A 20,209-nucleotide genomic window follows, 5' to 3' on the forward strand; every position below is an offset into this window, starting at 1 on the left:
CACAGTTTGGTTGGCAGGAGTTTCTCTGAGGCTTTTGGATAAACTGCAGCAGGATGGAGCTGGAGGAACCCAGACAGATGAAGACAAGACGACCAGAGAGGGCATGGCAATGACACACTAGGGAAAGAGAATTTTGAAAAAATGTTTATCCCCTCATATTTTTACGTTGATATTTAAAAATTTTCATCATAGGGGCAGCTGGGTGGCTCAGTGTTAACCCACTGTTAACCCAGTGTTAACCCACTGGAGTTAAGCCTCCAACTCTTGGTTTCAGCTCAGGTCATGACCTCAGGGTTGTGAGCATGGAGCCCTGCTGGGCACGGAGCCTGCTTGGGATTCTCTCTCTCCCTCTTCTCCCCAACCCTGGCACTCCTACTCATGCACACTCGCACATGTGGTGCACTCTTTCCCTCACTAAAAATTAAAAAAAAAATGTTTTCATCATAAATTTATTTTATTTAGTTTTTTAAAAAATATTTTATTTATTTGACAGACAGAGATCACAAGTAGGCAGAGAGGCAGGCAGAGAGAGAGAGGGAAGCAGGCTTCCTGCTGAACAGAGAGCCGGATGTGGGGCTCGATCCCCGGACCCTGGGATCATGACCAGAGCTGAAGGCAGAGGCTTTAACCCACTGAGCCACCCAGGTGCCCCATCGTAAATTTAAATAGTTGCAATAAATGTAAACTCTGGCAAACTGTAAATAATGACAATTTGAGATAAAACTTTTAAATCACTTTTTATAATGTAGGCAACAGACTCTACATAACAATGACCATCAGCATCCATTTAAAATTACACAAATGAACTCTTTAACATTTGGTAATTTTGTATCATTCTTTCATCATCTCTAAATTATATTTATTTTCTACTCCCCCATGTTATCCAAAGGTAATAATTTTTATGTTTCAAAGACCTTTTATTGATTACTTATTTGTGATAAAAATATGTATTAAGGGAATTTAAAAATTTTTCCTATCATTGTATAGCTCTGAGTATCAGAATTCTTGCGAATTGAGTAGTCATTACTAGTATCTTAGATATACAGCTGCTCAAAATGGCACAATTATAAGTTTTGATAATACACAAATATAAAAGGTAAAGTTCTACTGGAAATGCTCTCTCAGTGAGATGGATGGGGCTTCCCCACCAATTAATGAATGTATCTAAATGACTATATCTTATGGTTAGATTAACAGGGTTCAGTTTCAGTTTTCTCTTTCCATAGACACAGTGCCAAGAAATACTACTCACATAAGTAAATGGGAATGCTGGTAATTTTGTTATAGAAATGACAATCAATTCTTTGGTTTCCTTCTGAGTGGTAAGCCAAAAGTCAAATAGCTCTCCTTCCTTCGCTGACAGGTCAATTAGGTCTACTACTAATTCTGTTGAAGGCAAAAAACCAAAAACCAAAACGGAAACAATCTGTCTAGAAAAATAATGTTATCCTGTCATTAGAGTCCTTCACTTTTCAAGTGATTTTTAATTATACTGATTACTTTCTCTTAGAGGCATTTAGGAAGAGTCGGGAAGTTGGACATGTTAATTTCAACCATCTTTAGCATTACAATATTACTGTAATTTAAATATATTTTAGTTGCAGCTGCAGATTTAGCTCAATTTATTGCAAATAATAATTATGCAAATTAGCAACGCCAGTCTCTTCGACAAACCAATTAACCAAATTAGACTTTTCTTTGGTGAGAAAATTTTTCCCTTTTCAAGTCAAATAAATGTGTTAACAGGTGTTCCCGTCACCCCATTTCACTTTTCAAATTCCAAGATAAACAGGGCCCTGGGCTTTAACATGAGTTTGTCCTTAGAGAAAGCAAGGCCCTTTCAGTTTAGGTGTTTTTAACCTATGTTTTCCTGGTTTGCTCCAGAACACACTCTCAGGCAAAATGCCACCCCCACCTTCACCTGGGGTTGGGGGGGAGCAAAGGCGACGCCTTTAAACGAACATCTGATCACTACCGCGCACTCTCCAACAGGCCTGCACTCGAAACACCCCGGTGGGGTCCAAAATCCTGCCCTTTTAGTCCCTACTCCCGCCGTTAGGTATCCCTTTGGCCCTCAGGTCTCCCGGGCGTGGGCACGGATCGTGCTTTCCGGCCGCGTCAGGGCCGGAGCGGCGGCCCAGTCTGTGTCAGCCCCCGCCGAGTCCGGACTACCAGCGGGCTCGCCTTGGCGGGCTAAGCCAGGGCGAGCTCCCGCCCGAAGTATGCGCCTGCCGCCCGGGAGAAAGCGAAAGCTCCACCGCCCTGCCGGCCCCAGGAAGAAGGGCGGAACCCCCTCGGCGGGCACAGGGAGTGCAGGGGAGGGCAGGGGAAGAAAGCTGGTGTAACGCAGCTCAGCGCGATCGCAGCACGCCGCCGAGCCGGGACTGGCTGAGGCCGGAACTCGGCACAAGGACTCCGGCCGGCCTCGGGCCGGAAGTGGGGAAGGTGCGATTGTCCTTTTCCGGCAGAAAGTAGGAGGCCCTGGGGGCGTCGCCACGGGGAAGGGTGTTGGTGTAACACTGCGGGGTGCGCGGAGGGGGTGGGATGGAGGCGGGTGTCGGTGTAGGGGCGCTCGGAAGGGACGGATATCTCTGTGGCACTGTGGGGACGCTCTGAGGGGACTGGTGACGGTGTGGCACTGGTGCACGCTGAAGGAGCCGGCGGAACCGGGTGGCCATGGGGATGTGGGCGTCGCTGGACGCGATGTGGGAGATGCCGGCTGAGAAGCGTATCTTCGGGGCCGTGCTGCTCTTCTCCTGGACAGTGTATCTTTGGGAAAGCTTCCTAGCACAGCGGCAGGTGAGCCTAGACAGGGCCCACCAGACCCCGACACCTGGGCAGCCCGGGCCAGCGTCGATCTCGACCCCAGGTCCTTGGGGGATTGCTGCGGCCCCAGCACCCGCTTCGACCCCGTGGGTCCCTGCGAGGCCTCCTGACTTGGCCCGAAGGCAGGCTTGGCCTTGAGGGTATCTTGTGCCTCTGGGAGGTTTTCCTCAACGTGATCCTGGGACCCAGGCCGCCTAGGGCCCGATGAAAGGGAAGGCAGGACTGACGCCCTCAGACTTGGGCTGTGCCTGGCCCACAGCTTTCTTAGGGCCCTCGGGCCCGGACTTAACCTTCTTTAACTTTGGCAGCGACCCATGTGCCTTCAAAAGGAAGAGGCAAAATTTTTAGAATCACAACTTCCCCATGACATTCGTGTAACCATGCTCAACCACGGGGTTAGGAAACCATTTTCTGAAAATATAAAGATTTCACAGCCTTTCCGGAACTTTTTTTCTTTAAAAAAAAAAAAAGAAAGAAAGAAAAAGAAAAAAAAAGGATACAGTATGTTGTTTTGCCCAAAGAGCAGTGTTTTCTTGTTTTACTTAAAACGTCTTTATCATTGTTTAAGCGATTAGAACTGTAAAGCAGGAAGTGAATGTTACTTAATAATTTTCTGGAGATAATCATAATGAGCTGCTCGCTGGATTAGAGATCTGAACTTCTAAATGAGATTTTAAGTTTGTTTGTTTTATTGCAATCTCTCACTGCTGATGTCCTTTATCTACACTCTTCTGTGTTGTCATTGAATTGTGTCAACCGTGATGGTTATTTTATGAGAGCCTTTCTCTTTTTAACTTCTGGAACTCTTTTTTTCTTGAGCATTACAGCCATTTTCCTCTGCAAATTTCTTCTCGGATTACATTCTGTGTGAGTCTTTAAATTGAAATTTTTAGTTCTTCATCAAGAGCTGTATCTTGATCTCTTCTTTTAGGCCAGAATCTTTATTTATTTATTTTTAGATAGTATTTTGAGTCATTTTGTCTGTCTTTTTAAAATTGATCTCTGCCCAACATCAGGATGGAACTCAGGACCCCAGGATCAAGAGTCACATGCTCTGCCAGCTGAGCCAGCCAGGTGCCCCTCGCCCAAGAGTATAGCACTAGATTCTCTGACACAGATACAATTGGCTAATTCATTAGTCCAGAATCTTGAGGGCCTAAGAAGATCCTTTGCGTAAAGTAAACACACGTATATACTGTCGGAATTGGGGATGGGTTATTGAACTTCTGTCTTACGTTAATGATAAGCCCAATTACAGTAACTACTTTTCATTAATGTCTCCTTTACTCTGTTATGCTTTAATGTAATCCCTTTTATTGAGGGTTTGGTAAAAGTGCCCAATAATATATAGAGAAGCCATGTGTCATGAAACCATTGCGGGAGATGCTAGCCATTATATTGCTTAGTTTCTGTGTCCTGTATTATGTCCCATGGGCTGAAATTACTGTCTAGAATTTGGTGTAATTACAAAGTTTGTCTTTCTTGAAGAGCTGGTCTGTTTCTATTTGTCATTCCTCAAATTTCCCTTAATTTTGTTTCTAGGACCATGTTTAATAACTAGTTACAATATCTGTTAATACTTAATGGCTGGCATATTTGCTTCCTTCTCCTTTCCATGAATTTGTTTTCTAAATTATATAGGAGGTATGTTTTGCTTGGAGTGAGTGGAACCCTTTGCCCTGTACCGTTCTGGTTCACATATGCATACTGAAGTGTAATGACAACCCTGATTTTAATTTTACCTAGTCAGCTAGCCTCAACTTCTCATTCTGTTTTTACTTTCCTGAATCAGTTGTTTTAGTTGTCAGTGCACTTGATTAAATGAAATATTTTTGTGTATATAGAGCAAATTCAGTAGGTTTCAGTGACAATAAATGCTATAAACCACTCAGTATTTGATCATAAATGACTGCTGTAATAAAAAATGAGTTGATTTGACTGTCTCAGAGTGTTTTCTTCAAAATATTTCAGAGACGGATATACAAAACAACAACTCATGTACCACCGGAGTTAGGACAGATCATGGATTCAGAAACCTTTGAGAAATCCCGACTGTATCAGCTGGATAAAAGTACTTTCAGCTTCTGGTCAGGACTCTATTCAGAGATTGAAGGCACTGTGAGTAATTTACTTCTTAGAGAGACAATCTGTCGTATTGTTTAATACTTTGTAATGTTTGTTTTCATCTTGTATTTTTGTGACACAAAAGAGGGTACTGTACCTACAAATCCCAGAATGCTTTCTTTTTTTTTTTTTAATCTTTTTTTAAATTTTTTTTTAAATTTTTTTTTTTAATGTGACAGAGAGAGAGATCACAAGTAGGCAGAGAGGCAGGCAGAGAGAGAGGGGAAAGCAGGCTCCCGGCTGAGCAGAGAGCCCGACGTGGGGCTCGATCCCAGGACCCCGAGATCATGACCCGAGCCGAAGGCAGTGGCTTAACCCACTGAGCCACCCAGGTGCCCCCCAGAATGCTTTCTTAATCTTTGTTATCAATAGTAATGGGTGTAGAGCAAAAGAGGCTGAAACGTAATTGTAAGGGAGCTGAAAACTGGTGTGTGATAACTGTCATAGGTCAGGCGTGAAAAACGACCTGATATTAAGTTATCCTTTTTCTTTTTTTTAAGATTTTATTCATTTATTTGACAGAGAGCACAAGCAGGGGGAGCAGCCGAGGGAGAGGCACTCAATCCTGGTGCTCCAGGATCATGACCTGAGCAGAAGGTAGTTTCTCAAAAAGCTGAGCCACCCAGGCATCCCTTGTTAAGTTATTCTTGTAGCAGTCCCTCCTTGTCTTCCTGCTGCCTTTTTTTTTTTTCCCCTCTAAGATTCACTTTATTTATTTGAGAGAGAGAGGCAGAGGGAGAGGGAGAAGCAGGCTACCTGCTGAGCAAGGAGCCCAGTGCAGGGCTTGATCTCAGGATCCTGGGATCATAATCCAAGCCAAAGGCAGGTGCTTAACTGGCTCACCCTTTTTTATTTTTCTCTTTTTTTAAAGTAGCAGCCCTTCCTCCTGTTTCTCTCTTTTTAAATAAATATTTATTTGTTTAGGTAAGCTCTTCACCCATCATGGGGCTCAAACTCACTACCTCAAGATCAAGTGTCACTTGATCACCAACTGAGCCTATCAGAATAGTTTCTTTCTTTTCTTTCTTTTTCTTTTTTTTTTTTAAGATTTTATTTATTTATTTGAGAGAGAGAGAGCACAAGCAGGGGGAGCGGCATACTTCCCGCTGAGCAGGGAGTTTGACCCAGGGCTCCATCCCAGGACCCCAGGATCGGGACCTGAGCCAAAGGCAGACACTTAACTGACTGAGCCATCCAGGCATCCCCTTCCTGCCTCTGTCTTTTTTTTAAGCAATTTTTTTTTTAAAGATTTTTATTTATTTGAGAGAGAGAGTGTGCATAAGCACAAGGGGGCTGGGGGGCAGAGGGAGAGGGAGAAGCCAACTCCCCGTTGAGAAGGGCGACCCTTCCTGCCTCTGTCTTAACTCTTAACTGTCCTCCACATATCAGCCAAAGGAATTCTGAAGCACAGTTTTCTGATCATCTTATTCTCTTATATTAAACCTATCACTGTTTCCTTCAGGGTGAAGCCCATATTTCTTCGTATGGATTTTTGAGGTCCTTTTTGACCTGGCCATTGCTTACTTCAGCTTCATCTTTTTATTTTGTCCATCTCAAACCCAGCTTGGTTTCCTGTGACTTTAAGTCTTTTCACATGCTGGTATCTTCCAGCATCTTTAAGTCCACTCTCACTAGAAGCTGATTAATCCCCGCTCTTCCCATTAGGTTCCAGCTGAGATGTATCTCTTCTAAGAAACCGTTTGAAACTTCCCCTGTCCCTCAAGACTGAATAAGATAGCATCCTATTATTATTCCTATCAGAGTACTTACCACATTGTATTGAATTTTCCTGTTCAGTTGACAGGCTGGGAGTTCCTTAAAGAAAGGATGCTTTAAGGTTTTGTAATCTTTTGGTACCTAGTGTCTGGCAGAAAATAAGCATATAATCCATATTTATTGAGTGAAACAAGTGACCGTTCATTTTTACTTAGTAAAACAGACCCGGTCTTACCCCATGCTAAAAGAAGAAAAGCTCTGTAGTGTAGAGCAGTGTTCTCGGGGTTTTTTTCATGATCAACTCTGGCCCCTGGCCCTGTATATTTTTAGACTTTTTTTTTTCTTTAAGTAGGCTCCATGCCCAACACGGACTTAACAAACTCACGACCCTGAGATTGAGGGTTGGATTCTTTCTACCAGCTGAGCCAGCCAGGTACCCTAGGACATTTTTTTCTTAATCATCCCTCCAAGAAATTTTGATAACACAGATATATTGTGTATCTGTTTCTGAGCTATATGTATGTGTATTTGTGCTTTATGAATAAAATGAGTAAGATTTTTTTCCATTCCCAAAAGCCAGTTCTTGGTTTTCCACCTCTAAGAATAATTGAAAGCACATGGTGCAGAGGTTAAGAGCAGACTCCAAATTCAGGTGGCTTGAGTTTGAATCTCAGTTCTATCGCACCAGCTATGGGACCTCAAGCAAGTCACCACTTCTGTGCCTCAGTTTTCTCATCTGTTAAATTTGTGTGGTCATGGGGCCCCTGGGTGGTCTGCCTTCAGCTCAGGTCATGATTCCAACGTCCTTGCGTCAGGTTCCTTGCTTGGCAGGAAGCCTGACTCTCCCTCTGCCTGCCACTCCCCCCTGCTTCTGCTCTCTCTCTCTCTCTCTCTGACAAATAAATAAATAAAATCTTAAAAAAAAATTGTGTGGTAATAACTCCTCATTCACAGTGTTGTTGAGAGGATTAAATGAGTTAATATATGTAAGATGATTAAAACAGTGCCTGATCATTGTTAAGTGGTCTGTAAATGTTGGGTATTATTATTTTTGTCATTAGGATCATGATTATCATCACCTTTCCTCCAGAACTCTCTTAGATCTCCAAGTAGCACTAAGAGAAAGATTCCTATTGAAAATAAATGAGATCGGCTATCACGACTGTTTCATCAGTTAAAGAGAAGAAACCAGCTGTTCATGGCTTTGTTAAATGATGAAAGTATTATCTAGCTAGTTACAAAATTTTCTGACAGTTATGAACTAGTATGGTTAGGACCAAATATTAGAAGACTTTCCCATTTCCTCAGGGTGATGAAAAGTTGCAAAGAGTTAAGTAGAGTTGAATCTTGGTATTTTAGGAAAATTAGTAAATGATCTAAAAATATTGCTTTGGTTTTTGGCATACATAGCAATTGCTAGTAATTAATCTTTTCAGTGTTGATTTTTTCCCCCAATATTGATTTTTTAATTATATTTTTACTAGTACAAGCCTGGTTTAGTTACTGAGACATTGAAAGATTGTTATTGAAGCCTGTTGTTTTCCAACCAAACCAGGAAAGGTAGCTTTATTGTGGATTATATTTGGCTTCGGTTAATTTATCTGAAGCATTTCTTCTGTTAGGGTCCAAGTAGATAATCAGCCTTTGGAGAGACATGGAAGTAGATGTGATGAATTTAGACATCATCCTCTTTCTTCACTAATGTTTGATTCTGTGAAATTCTTTGTCTTACCCCTCACAGGTTCATTATAAGAAAAAAAGACAAAATATTTTGTCAGTCTCCTTGGTTGTCACTAGTAAACAGTTCCAGGAAAGATGGGCAATGGCTTGGTTGGTGAGCATGGGGATGACTTAGTTTGTCCTAAGAGAGGACAGAAGCAGGGAGAACACATATAGAATGAGAGCTTCATAGCGTTCTGTGGCTCAAACCAGAAGCAGTACTGGTTTAGCACTGGGCTAAAGCTGGGGACAGTAATTGTCACCATCATCGCCATCGTATGGGTAGTAGTGATTTTCACTTCATATATTGTTTTTATATTTATCATTTTGTTTGATATTACAAGAGTGCTTGGAGGTAGAAAGTGTAGGCATTGTTAGTCCCTTTTTATGGACGAGAAAGCAGAGACTCAGAAATTAAATGGCTGGTCCATTTACTGGCCAAGTGACATTAATAAGTGGGAGAACTGGTTTTTAAACTTTGCTCTTCTGAGTCTTTAAAATTACATTGAAGAAACCATTCTTCTTTTAAAATTCATTTATTTTAGAGAGAGAGCTGTGGGAGGGGCAGAGAGAGAGGGAGAGAATCCTCAAGCTGACTCCCTGCTGAGCCCACAACTCTGAGATCATGAGCTGAGCTGAAACCAAGAGTTGGATGCTTAACCGACTGAGCCACTCAGGTGCCCTGGAGAAACTATTAAAACTCCAGGGACCACATCCTAAATGTGCTACATTTATTCTTGGGGAATTCATAGCTATATTTGTCATTTGACAGGAAGCATTTTGTGTTACTTTGAAATCCTGTTCTGTTTGAAAGGAGGTTCATTAATTCCTGTTTTGTATTGATTAAAATTAATAGGTTTTTATCTTTTGGTCACAAAGAACAAGTGCAAAGATTAATTTAGACTTTTTTTTTTTTTGCCTCCTTTTTTCTACCTGAGAGAATATAAGCAGAGGCCTTCTGTGACCAATTACAGGTGCTGCTGTTCACATAAATGTGACAGAGCACCCACAGAAAGGATGGCCAGCCTTTCTGAGATAGACTTTTCCTGATACCTCACAGATGTCGGTGAAGACCCGTCAGGAAGTGGAATGGCTGGGCAGTCAAGGAGAGCAGTGTAGAAAAGTTCAAATTGTTGCTTCTCCAAATTCTGCATATTTTTGAGTGAGCACCTTAGACTTTTTGAAATTCATTTTTTCCCTCTTTAACATGAGAAGGTGAGGGGCACCTGGGTGGCTCAGTCTGTTAAGCGTCTGCTTTTGGCTCTATTCATGATCCCAGGGTCCTGGGATTGAACCCCACATTGGGCTCCTTGTTCAGTGGGGAGCCTGCTTCCCCCTGTCCCTCTGCTGTTCCCCGCTTGTGCTCTTTCTCTGTCAAATAAAATCTTAAAAAAAAAAAAAAAAGATGAAAAGTTGATCCATCTTAAACCATGTCTCACATGATTTGTGGCAAGGACTAGATGAGTGAGACAATGTAAATGAAGCAGTTAGTACAGTACTCAGTACATAGCAGTGACTTTAACCTCCCTGAGTTTCAGTTGTCTCTTCTAGAAAGTAGAGATGACTGTATGCCATGCCTACTTTTTAAGACTAGTGAACTCGTGTATTTAAAAGGTACTGGACTTGTTTTTGTTGGGTTCATTAGTTCTGTTCTGAGACAGCCCCAGCAGCATGCTCAGTGAGATTATCAATAGAAAGAAAGTTTACTGTTCACTGGGCTTTATATTTCATTCCCCAAAGCATACTGAACAAGGCTTGCAATAGCAGTTTCCAAAAGCATTCATAGATGCACGCACAGTTCATATTAAAGTTACCCTTGATGCATACTTAAAAGCTGGACTTTTAATAATAGGTGTTTCAACCTTTCACCGGGAGATTTATAAATCCTTAATTTTGCATTATTTATTAGTTTTGAGAATAGGATGAAAGAAGTGTCATCTCAAGTCAATTAGTTCAACAGGTGGAGCTTATACCATACAGTGATGCCAAAGCATGTCTTTTGGGAAAACAGGGTTTACATCCGAGATTGAGTTGGGTGAAGAAAAGTGGAAACAGCTGGACATAGGGTTAAGGAAGCCTTTAAGACAGGAATTTACTAAACCAATGATTTTCAGACTTCGGTGTACATCATTTTACCTAGAGACTGCTGGGCTCCACTTCATTTTCTTATTCGGTGGTTCTGGGGTGGAGCCTGAGTATTTGCATTTCTGACGCATTCCCAGATGCTGCTGCTGCTGCTTCTCAGAGACCATATTTAAGACATGGTATTAAACCAAGCCAGCATACAGGAAAACATCTAAAAGATGTTTGAGATTATGGGGAACAGGAACCATCAGGTATTGCTGATGAGAGTGTAATTTGGTATAAACACCGTAGAGAAAGAACAGGCTGATAATATACTGAATAAAGGGGGCGCCTGGGTGGTTTAGTTGTTAAGTGTCTGCCTTCGGCTCAGGTCATGTGGGATCGAGCCCCGCATCAGGCTCCCTGCCCTGCGGGAACCCTGCTTCTCTCTCTCCTCCTCCTGCTTATGTTCCCTCTCTCGCTCTGTCTCTCTCTGTCAAACAAACAAACAAACAAACAAAAAATGTATATATACTGAATAAAGTTACAGATCACCATGCCTGGATCTAAAAATTTGTAGAGTATAAAAAGCAAGTTGTAGAATGATAAATACAATATGATGTCATTTATATATAGTCTTAAAAAGCATATATAAACCACCATAGTATTTATGGATACATACATAAAAATGGAAAGTACATTGGACGCCTACCCATGAGATATATAATAAGTGCCAGAACTCCTCAAAAACCACAAGGAACCATGTGTGAACCAGTGAGAAAACTGTGCTTCTAACCAAGGAGTGTGATTGATCATTGTGTTCCACAGAAAGGAAGAATAAATTGATTCCTTTTGAGTTCCATAAATTTAATATCTGTTGGGGGAAGTTTTATTTTATAAGCATGTATTCTCTTCAAATTTTAAGACCAGCTCACTCATTAGAAGTGATTTTTTTTTTTAAAGATTTTATTCATTTACTTGACAGAGAGATCACAAGTAGGCAGAGAGGCAGGCAGAGAGAGAGAGAGGAGGAAGCAGGCTCCCCACTGAGCAGAGAGCCCAATGCAGGGCTCAATCCCAGGACCCTGGAATCATGACCTGAGCCAAAGGCAGAGGCTTTAACCCACTGAGCCACCCAGGCGCCCCGAATGACATGGTGATTTGGTGGATGTCTTTATTCACTTTATCTGCCCAAGACAAAGGGTGGTGCCAGAAAGGGGGTCTCCTCCTATGAATTCCTGATTCCTACCTCAGGATTCACTTTTCATTACCTGGGGAAAGCACAGATACCCCTTTCTGTCTCTCAGTTTGGTAAGTGGACCTGAGTGTCCACTTACACTGATATGAATACTTTGTCCTGATTGATGGGGACTATTTCCTTTCAAGGAAAAGCCACTTAGGTAGCCACATAGATTGGTTCACATCCCATTTATGTTACTCATCAGGTATGGCATTCTGGAAAAATTGCTTACCTTTTCTCTAAGCCTCTTTCCTCATTCAGAAGGCCTTTGTTGTGGTCTTTGGCAAGTTTTTTTTTTTTTTTTCTTGCAGCTTTATAGAGATATAATTCACATGCCATAATTTATCCATATAAAATGTACAGGCAAGAGGCACCTGGGTGGCACAGTTGGTTGGGTGTCTGACTGTTGGTTTCGGCTCAGGTCATGATCTCAGGGTCATGAGGTCCGGCTCCATGCTCAGTGGGGAGTCTGCTTGAGATTCTTTCTCTTCCTCTGCACCCCACCCCCCACACACTCATGCTCTCTCTCTCAAATAAATAAATAAATCTTATTTTTTTTTCAAAGATTTTATTTATTATTTGACACAGAGAGAAAGAGAGAGAGAGACTGTGAGAGAAGGAATACAAGCGGGGTAGAGGGAGAGGGAGAAACAGGCTCCCCACTGAGCAGGGAGCTAGACTTGGGGCTTGATCCCAGAACCTTGAGATCATGACCTGAGCCGAAGGCAGACGCTTAATGACTCAGCCACCTAGATGCCCCTATAAATAAGTCTTTAAAAAAATAAAATAAAATGTACAGGCAAAAATCATTACAGGTCTAAACGTAGTATCTCTGTTGGTTTGTATTCATCTAAATGCATAGTTTATCCTAAATAAGATAGATCTCTTTTTTTCTGTAGAGGTAATTATTTTGTCCTTATTTTCTTTATAAAATGCTCTCATCTCATAGTTTCTATTCTGTTCAAGTGTAACCAAAGTATGTCTTGTTTTATAGCTTATTCTTCTTTTTGGAGGAATTCCTTATCTCTGGAGACTTTCTGGACGGTTCTGTGGCTATGCTGGCTTTGGACCAGAATATGAGGTATGTGATTCATTAGCATATATTTTTTTAGAGTCTTTTTGCTTGGCCAGCTTTATGTGAAAGTTAATGTTTTGGCTCTGACTTTAGGCTTGCTTCTCTGTTTGTACAGTCTGTGTCCACACATACTCTGTTAGGATAATGCTGCTTATTGTAGCAAACTCCAGAATTCCAGTGGCTTATCACAATAGTTTATTTCTCAATCACATAATAGCCTAGTGTGAGTATTTTTTGGTCAGCAGGTGACATTCTTCTACGTGGGAAGCCAGGGACCTGGTCTCTTTTCATCTTATAGCCCTGCAGTCCCTTGAGTGCCCCACAGTTCTCTGCATCCAGCAGGCAGATAGAATGAGGGGGTGGGGAAAGTACATCCTCTTCTTAACTCCCTTGTCTCTGAAGTATCCTTTGCATTCATATTTTGTTGGCGAACCAGTCATTTAGTCTCAGATGGAGGAGAACTGGGAAATGGTGGTCCCCGGTTAGGTAGCCATTTCTCAGGGGCAGCTCCTTGCAGTGAAAGGAGAAGCCTGAATTTTGTTGAACCCACTAAGCAGATACTCTGTACCATAATCACTTAGAGATAACTTCATACAAGGACAGAGAGTGTAACTTCAGAATTTCCATGGAGCCGGTTGAGGTGACTACCCAGTCTTACAGAAGCTCCATTTACTGGGCAAAGCATTAAGTGTGAGACTCCCCACCCGTGGTGGATGATAAGACACTGTCTCCCGACTTTTTCTTGGAAATTGCCAAGTCTCTTCCTTCTTTCCTGATTATTTACTTTAAACGATGGCTCTTTTCTACATGTATAAGGTATCTTGGGTTTAATTCAACTCATCCTGTGTCCCGTTTCCATATACCTTTTTCTAAAGCAGCCAAATCCTTTGAAGTCCTCTTCTTCCTGGGATATCTCTGTATCTTCATTGATTCTTGTCCTGGTCTGTTCTATGTGGCATTGTGGTTGACTTACATATTCTCTGCCCTGTTTCAGAAATTTGTAAAGATTTTATTTTTTTAAAGTAATCTCTACCCCCAGTGTGGGACTCGTACTCACAACCCTGAGATCAGGAGTCAGATGTTCTACTGATAGAGCCAGCCAGGCACCCCATTGTTTCAGAAATTATTTAAGGTGGTTTCATGTAAACATCATGACTGACTCCTTATGCATTTCTCTTCTTAAATGTCTCTTTCTCAGAGGGGCCCTCCCTGACCACTCCATCTAGAGTAACAGTTCTGCTGTCACTCTTCAGTGACACACATCACGTTATTTTCTATATAAAAGTACTCAACACTCTCTGCAGTTACCTTATTTTTTAAATTTATACGTAAATGCCTTGTTTATTTATTTTTTATTAAGAATTTTAAGCTCTAAGGGGACAGGGACCCTATATATTTTCTTTACTGCTGTGTCACCAGTGCCTTCAAAAAGTTTGATACCAGATATTTAACTTTTTTGAATTCATGAAGAATTAATGCACAGACACATGTATAAAGTGTTCAGTGTAGCATTAGAATGACTGCTGTCATGGAAGTAGCCTAGGTGTCCACTTACACAATGGAATACTCTAGAGCTGTTAATAAGGAAGAAATAACTATATATATTGATATGGAAAATTTTTATGAAATGTTATGTGAGAAAACAAGTATTCACAAAGTCATAATGATTGCATTTTTGGAGGATGGAATTCTGATTCAGTAGTTTTGAGGAAGGTCCTAGAATCTCTTTTTAAATTTTTTTCCCCATTTCCTGTTTGGGAACAGTGCTGAAATGAACTACCCTGCATGTTATAGCCAGACAAATCATCCTTTCTCATCCCCTCTCCTTTCTTCCTCTGGTTAGAAACTTACATTTGCTGCATCTTTGTTACCAAATCAAATGTGTTTTGGTGGTGTGTAGTATACTCACATTTACCTTAAAAGAATTCCATTTTACACCATCTGGTGAGAGGGAGAGAGCAAGGATTCTGTTTACCTCATCCCTCTTTCTCCCTCCCCCAGCTCCCTTCATACTAAGTATCCCATTTCCTCTACTATTCTAGGAAAAGTTTAGAAAGAGAAATGAGGCAGTTCTTGGCTTTTGATTTCCTGAGGATGTATCATGAAGGCACTTGAAGTAGTTCTTGACGGTAATTTTCTCTATTGGTCTTTGGCTTCTTGTGAAAACTTTAGGACACCCCACCCCACCCACCCCAGTCCAGCCTTTTTTTGATGCTCTGGGATAAATTTTTCTGCCTTATCCCAGCCTTGTCCCAAAGCCTGTCATCATGTCCTCTTCCTTTTATAGGGTGCTTATTTCGCAAATTGGAACACATTTCTCCTCCTTTCCTTGTCTCTCCTGTCTCATTAATTTACCCCTTTCTTCACAGTGGCATCCCGAGTCTTCTTAGCCTAATAAGCCTTGCTTGAATTCACCAGTGTATGTGATTGTCTCTCATTTTTTAGTTCTTTGTCTGTGTAGCTTTAGGTAACTTTCACATAGTGCCTGTGTAATAAAAGAGACATTGGTTTATTGCTTCCTTCTCTCGCAAGTCAACTTGGAGAGTAGAGATGATGTTGTCAGACCTTGTATTATCCATAGAATCAAGCACATGGCTTGAGATGTATTTTTCATTTGTTCACTAATTATTCATTTGAAGAATGAATTAGTATTACACTATAAAAACTGCCATTTATTTCTTCCTGTGTTTAGATCACTCAGTCCTTGGTGTTTCTCCTGTTGGCTACACTTTTCAGTGCATTGACTGGTTTGCCATGGAGTCTTTATAATACCTTTGTGATAGAAGAAAAACATGGTTTCAATCAGCAGGTAAACTAGAGAACGCATATGTTCTCTTTTAAACATAAAGACTTTTTGTGCATTTTTCCCTCTCCTGGTAATAATTGAAACATAATTTGCTATTTTATTTTTTTAAGGATTTATTTATTTATTTGAGAGAGCAGGGGGAGGGGCAGAGGAAGAGGGAGGGAGAGAGAGAATCCCAAGCAGACCCATCACTGAGTGCAGATTCCGACTTGGGACTCCATCCCACGACCCTGAGATTATAACCTGAGCTGAAATCAAGAGCAACCCAGGTGCCCCCATAATTTGCTATTTTGGAGCAAGAATTAACTGAGGGAAAAGGAACTGCAAATATGGTAAAGATGATAGCTTGAAGTCTTGCCATAAGCTCTTCTAGTACTAAAGTCTAGTGTTTTTCTGCTAACGTTGAAATGGTGTATTTTGAACTATAAAATGCCAGACACTTGCTTTTTTTTTTTTAACATCTTAATTTTATTATTTTTTTAAGTGTTCCAAGATCATTGTTCATTCACCACACCCAGTGCTTCATGCACTCCTTAATACCCAACACCAGGCTTACCCATTTCCCTCTCCTTCTTCCCTCCAAAACCCAACTCTGACAGACATTTACTTATGGTCTTAGGCTACCCCTAGTGTCATATTATATAGACTCACTACCTTTTAACTTTTCAAATTGCTTTAATAATGTATCCATTGCATACACTTTATTTTTCATGTTTTCTTTTCTCAGTTTCTTGTGATCTTTTCTTTTTTCAGACTTTGGGATTCTTCATGAAAGATGCAGTCAAGAAATTTATTGTGACTCAGTGCATTTTATTGCCCGTGTCTTCACTTCTACTTTACATTATTAAAATTGGGGGCGACTATTTTTTTATATATGCCTGGCTATTCACATTAGTTGTTTCTCTGGTGAGTAAAATATTTGTTTTGTTTTCTTTTACAAAATTTCCTTGGCGAGATAACGCTGATTTAATCTTCATTAGCATGTGAACAGTTCTTAGGAAGCAAATGAAATATAAATAAGTGGTCATATAAATTTCCCTCTTGGTTTCTGCTTTTGGGTATAGAACTAGGAGAGCTGACTCTGACCATAGATTTTCTTCTTCTTATGCTGACTCAGATCCTAGAAGCTGGTTGTTAGTTATTGTTAATGGTCCAGTTGTCAGGCAGTTTTGGGCTCTGCATTTGTGAGTTGTCACTAGAATGGATGACTGAGTTTGATCATGTAATGACTCTTTACTGAGCTCCCGTGCCTAAACATTGTGGATGTTCTGAAGAGACTCGATTTAAGAGGGATGAGAAAAAGAAACTATAAACTTACCTGATTTTTTTCTGCCCTCTTGCCCCTGCCTTTCCTCTCCTCCTTTCTCCCTTCTTTACCCCTTCTTCTCTGTTCCCTTCTCCCTTCCTCCTCCTTCCTCTCTCTCTTTTCTCTCCTTCCCTCTCTCCCTTCTCTCTCCCTTGTCCCCTCACTCCCCATCTTCCCTTCCTCACATCTTTGCTTCTTCTCTCTACCATATTGTAAACCACTTCACAACACACACTACGACACAATGAAAACGGTCTGTTCACAGCCTCCAGAAAATAGCATCTCTTAGCTCTTCAGCTCCTGATCATGGGGTTTACTTTAGTTTGAATTGCTGTGATACTCACTGCTTCACTTTCCACTCGTGGGATTGAGCTCTGAAAACAGGTGCTAGTTGGATTTATACACATCTGTATATGGCAAATGAAGTAAGAGGAGAGAGAACAGAGGAAATGCTCCAGAAATGCTTAAGGAAGTGCTGCTTCAAACACAATGGATAGTTGTGCACTGCAGGTAATTAATTTTAGCAGACCAACCAAATAACAGCACACAGTCAAGCTCTAGTAATTATTTTCTAGCAAAGACTGCAGGTCTCATGATTACTTTCAAAGGCAGAATTCTAAGTTATGATGGGCTTATGAAGTGTCAGAAATTCCCAAGATAGTTTTGAATGGACCATTTGACTTTTGAGTTATTACCACATAGAGACTACTCATTTTGATTTGATTTAACAAACAGATTTTGAGCACTTGCTATCTGGTATTATTTGGGGCTGGGAATACCAGAGCAAATAAGAAAAGATCCATGTTCTCAACGCTGGATCACATAGTTGTTTTAATATAATCTGTATAAATAGCAGTTTTTCTTTAAGAACATATTCATAGGTTGTTCTGACATTTATTTTTCAGGTGCTTGTCACAATTTATGCTGATTATATTGCCCCTTTATTTGACAAATTCACACCTCTGCCTGAGGGAAAGCTTAAACAAGAAATTGAAGTAATGGCAAAGAGTATTGACTTCCCTTTGACTAAGGTGTATGTTGTTGAAGGTAAGGCTACCCGGGGGTAAGGAAGTTTTATTCAAGTGATTTGATTTGTTAGGGTTTTATATTTGGGCTTTCAAAAGCCAGATTTCTAGGAATTGGTGACATACTCCAGGGATAGAAATTGGTAGCCTAATACCAATCCTGCTCTTACCTACAGGTGTGTTTGGTTGGCTTTACAGTGTTGTTTGGCCAAGGCCTTCTTCACTCCTTCTTATATCTTGTATATTGGACTGATTTATGAACTTACGTTACCTTCCTGGCTCCCTCAGGTAATTGAGCTGGACTTTTGCATAGTCAAGTTCCATTTAGCACTAGTTTGGGGCTTATAAAGAAAACCAGTGTTACTGGCTTTGTCTCATCCAACGAAACTTCCAGTGTTCTGGAGGTGTCTGATTTCACTTGCACATTACCGAAAATATAGTACCATTGGACTTCAGATCAGTTATTCTCTGCTTTTATGATAATTGAAAACAGGTGCTTGGCTTTTATGATAATTGCTTTTGAGAGTTAAGCTATATGTTAGCTTACATAAGACTACTAAAGTCTCAAGCCCAAAAAGATGTAGAGTAAAACTGTTGTATGATACCATGACTTTCAGAATCCATAAATTAAAATCCACGTAAATGCGTGAGACTGGTTCTGCCTCTGCCACTTAGCACCTGTGGGATCTTTAATGAATCCCTTCACCTCCCAGGTTTCAGTTTTGCTTCCCCTAAACCGTGGTTTGGCAAACATTTTCTGTAAAGGACTAGTCAATAAATATTTTAGACTTTGTGGACCACATGGTCTGTCTCTGTCACAACTGTTCAACCCTTCCTTTAGAGTACAGAAGCAGTCACAGATAATATATAAACAAATGAGCATGGCTGTGTTCTAATAAAACTTCATTTATAAAAATAAGTGGAAGAGTAGATTTGGCCTGCAAACAATAGTTTGCTCATCCCCTCTCTAAACTTTAAAAAAAAAAAATCACCAGAGAAACAGCTGTATTGGATGAAGGAGTAGAAACTGAGAAGTAATCATGGGATTGGGGAGAATAGAGATGGCCACAATGGGAAAGAAAGAATTAACAGTGACTAGAAGAGTATAGAAGTCTCAGACATCTAGTGGTTCTGAGGTAACAGCCCAGCTAATGGCACAGTTGGGACATCTCTGGCAGAAATGGTAGAATGACAATTCCTACTACTTTTTAGGCCCTGAGGTCACTGCTCTTAGTTAATAGTAAACTAGAAGTATATCAATCAGTACAGTAGGACTGGCTTTTAGGGACTTTTACTGATGGGGCAACCTAAGTTGCTTATCACTTAAGGGATAATCAGATAATATGAAACGACAGCTAATGATATCACAATAGAGGTAATTGATAAGAATGTGTAATATTTACTGTCAGTGCCATGTGGTTTTAGATGAAATAGGGAAGGCTTTATGGAGAATTATAACATGAGCTGGTACTTTATGGACTATCAGGATTTAGCCTTTTATTCATCGCTCCCCGACCATCTTTTGGGGCCAGCCCACACTTAAGGCAGGAAGACAAAAAAGCCACTGGAGTTCATCTTTGTGCTCCAAATCAATATGAAGAGTGGAAAGTATGTGCTGGGGTGCAAGCAGACTGATAACGATCAGACATGGCCAAGTGAAACCGCCAGCCTTGAGGAAACCTCACATTGAATATTATGCCATGTTGGCCAGAACTGGTGTCCATCGCTACAGTGGCAGTAGTGCTACTGAATTGGGCATAGAAAATGGGAGTACCGTGGAGTATGCACCCTGCCTCTCATTGCTCGAAGTGATTCTCCTATCATTAGAAGCGTGCCAGGACAGACTGGTGAAAAGTGAGTCATACAAGGCTTTTTCTTTAGTAAAACTGGCCAGAGCTTGTTTTTTCTTTTAAAAAAAAAAATTGAGTAGGTGGAAGGTAGCATTTCAGAGGTGAGGCTGTGGGGTCAATAGACTTTCATCCCGGTTTTATCACAAGTTACCTGTTGTGACTTTGGCAGCTTACCTTTGCTAAACATAAGTTTACTGGTCTGTAATGCAATTTTTAAAATAATAGTAATAATGCTTAGAAATATTTTGAATGATTAAGTGTTATTACTAATAATAACAACATACATTATGGATCTGTAAGTTGATAGGGATATTGTAGTGAAAAACCAATATTGTGTTCTAAAAAATTATCAGCAAGTGTTATGCAGAGAACGAAACTAGTGTGATGTGATCAAGGTTGACTGAGTAGATAGATAACTTTAGATTGGGTCATCAGGCAAGAGCTCTCTGAACAAATGA

At 40.7% G+C, this 20,209-nt stretch overlaps 1 protein-coding gene and 1 pseudogene across 1 annotated transcript in view; both read left to right on the forward strand.

The window, feature by feature from the left end:
- The first annotated feature begins 2,513 nt into the window (after window positions 1-2,513).
- Window positions 2,514-20,209, forward strand: part of LOC111143391 (zinc metallopeptidase STE24) — a 40,996-nt gene continuing 23,300 nt past the window's right edge. Inside the window, exons 1-6 of the mRNA XM_022497095.1 lie at window positions 2,514-2,799; window positions 4,798-4,944; window positions 12,684-12,770; window positions 15,457-15,573; window positions 16,324-16,476; window positions 17,782-17,923. Coding sequence (XP_022352803.1) covers window positions 2,677-2,799; window positions 4,798-4,944; window positions 12,684-12,770; window positions 15,457-15,573; window positions 16,324-16,476; window positions 17,782-17,923 — 769 coding nt within the window. The 5' untranslated portion in view covers window positions 2,514-2,676. The remainder of the gene's footprint in view (window positions 2,800-4,797; window positions 4,945-12,683; window positions 12,771-15,456; window positions 15,574-16,323; window positions 16,477-17,781; window positions 17,924-20,209) is intronic.
- Window positions 18,544-19,805, forward strand: LOC111143611 (annotated as a pseudogene).

This window comes from Enhydra lutris, unplaced genomic scaffold (assembly GCF_002288905.1).
Source record: "Enhydra lutris kenyoni isolate GAN:26980312 unplaced genomic scaffold, ASM228890v2 scaffoldscaffold9, whole genome shotgun sequence".
NCBI lineage: Eukaryota > Metazoa > Chordata > Mammalia > Carnivora > Mustelidae > Enhydra > Enhydra lutris.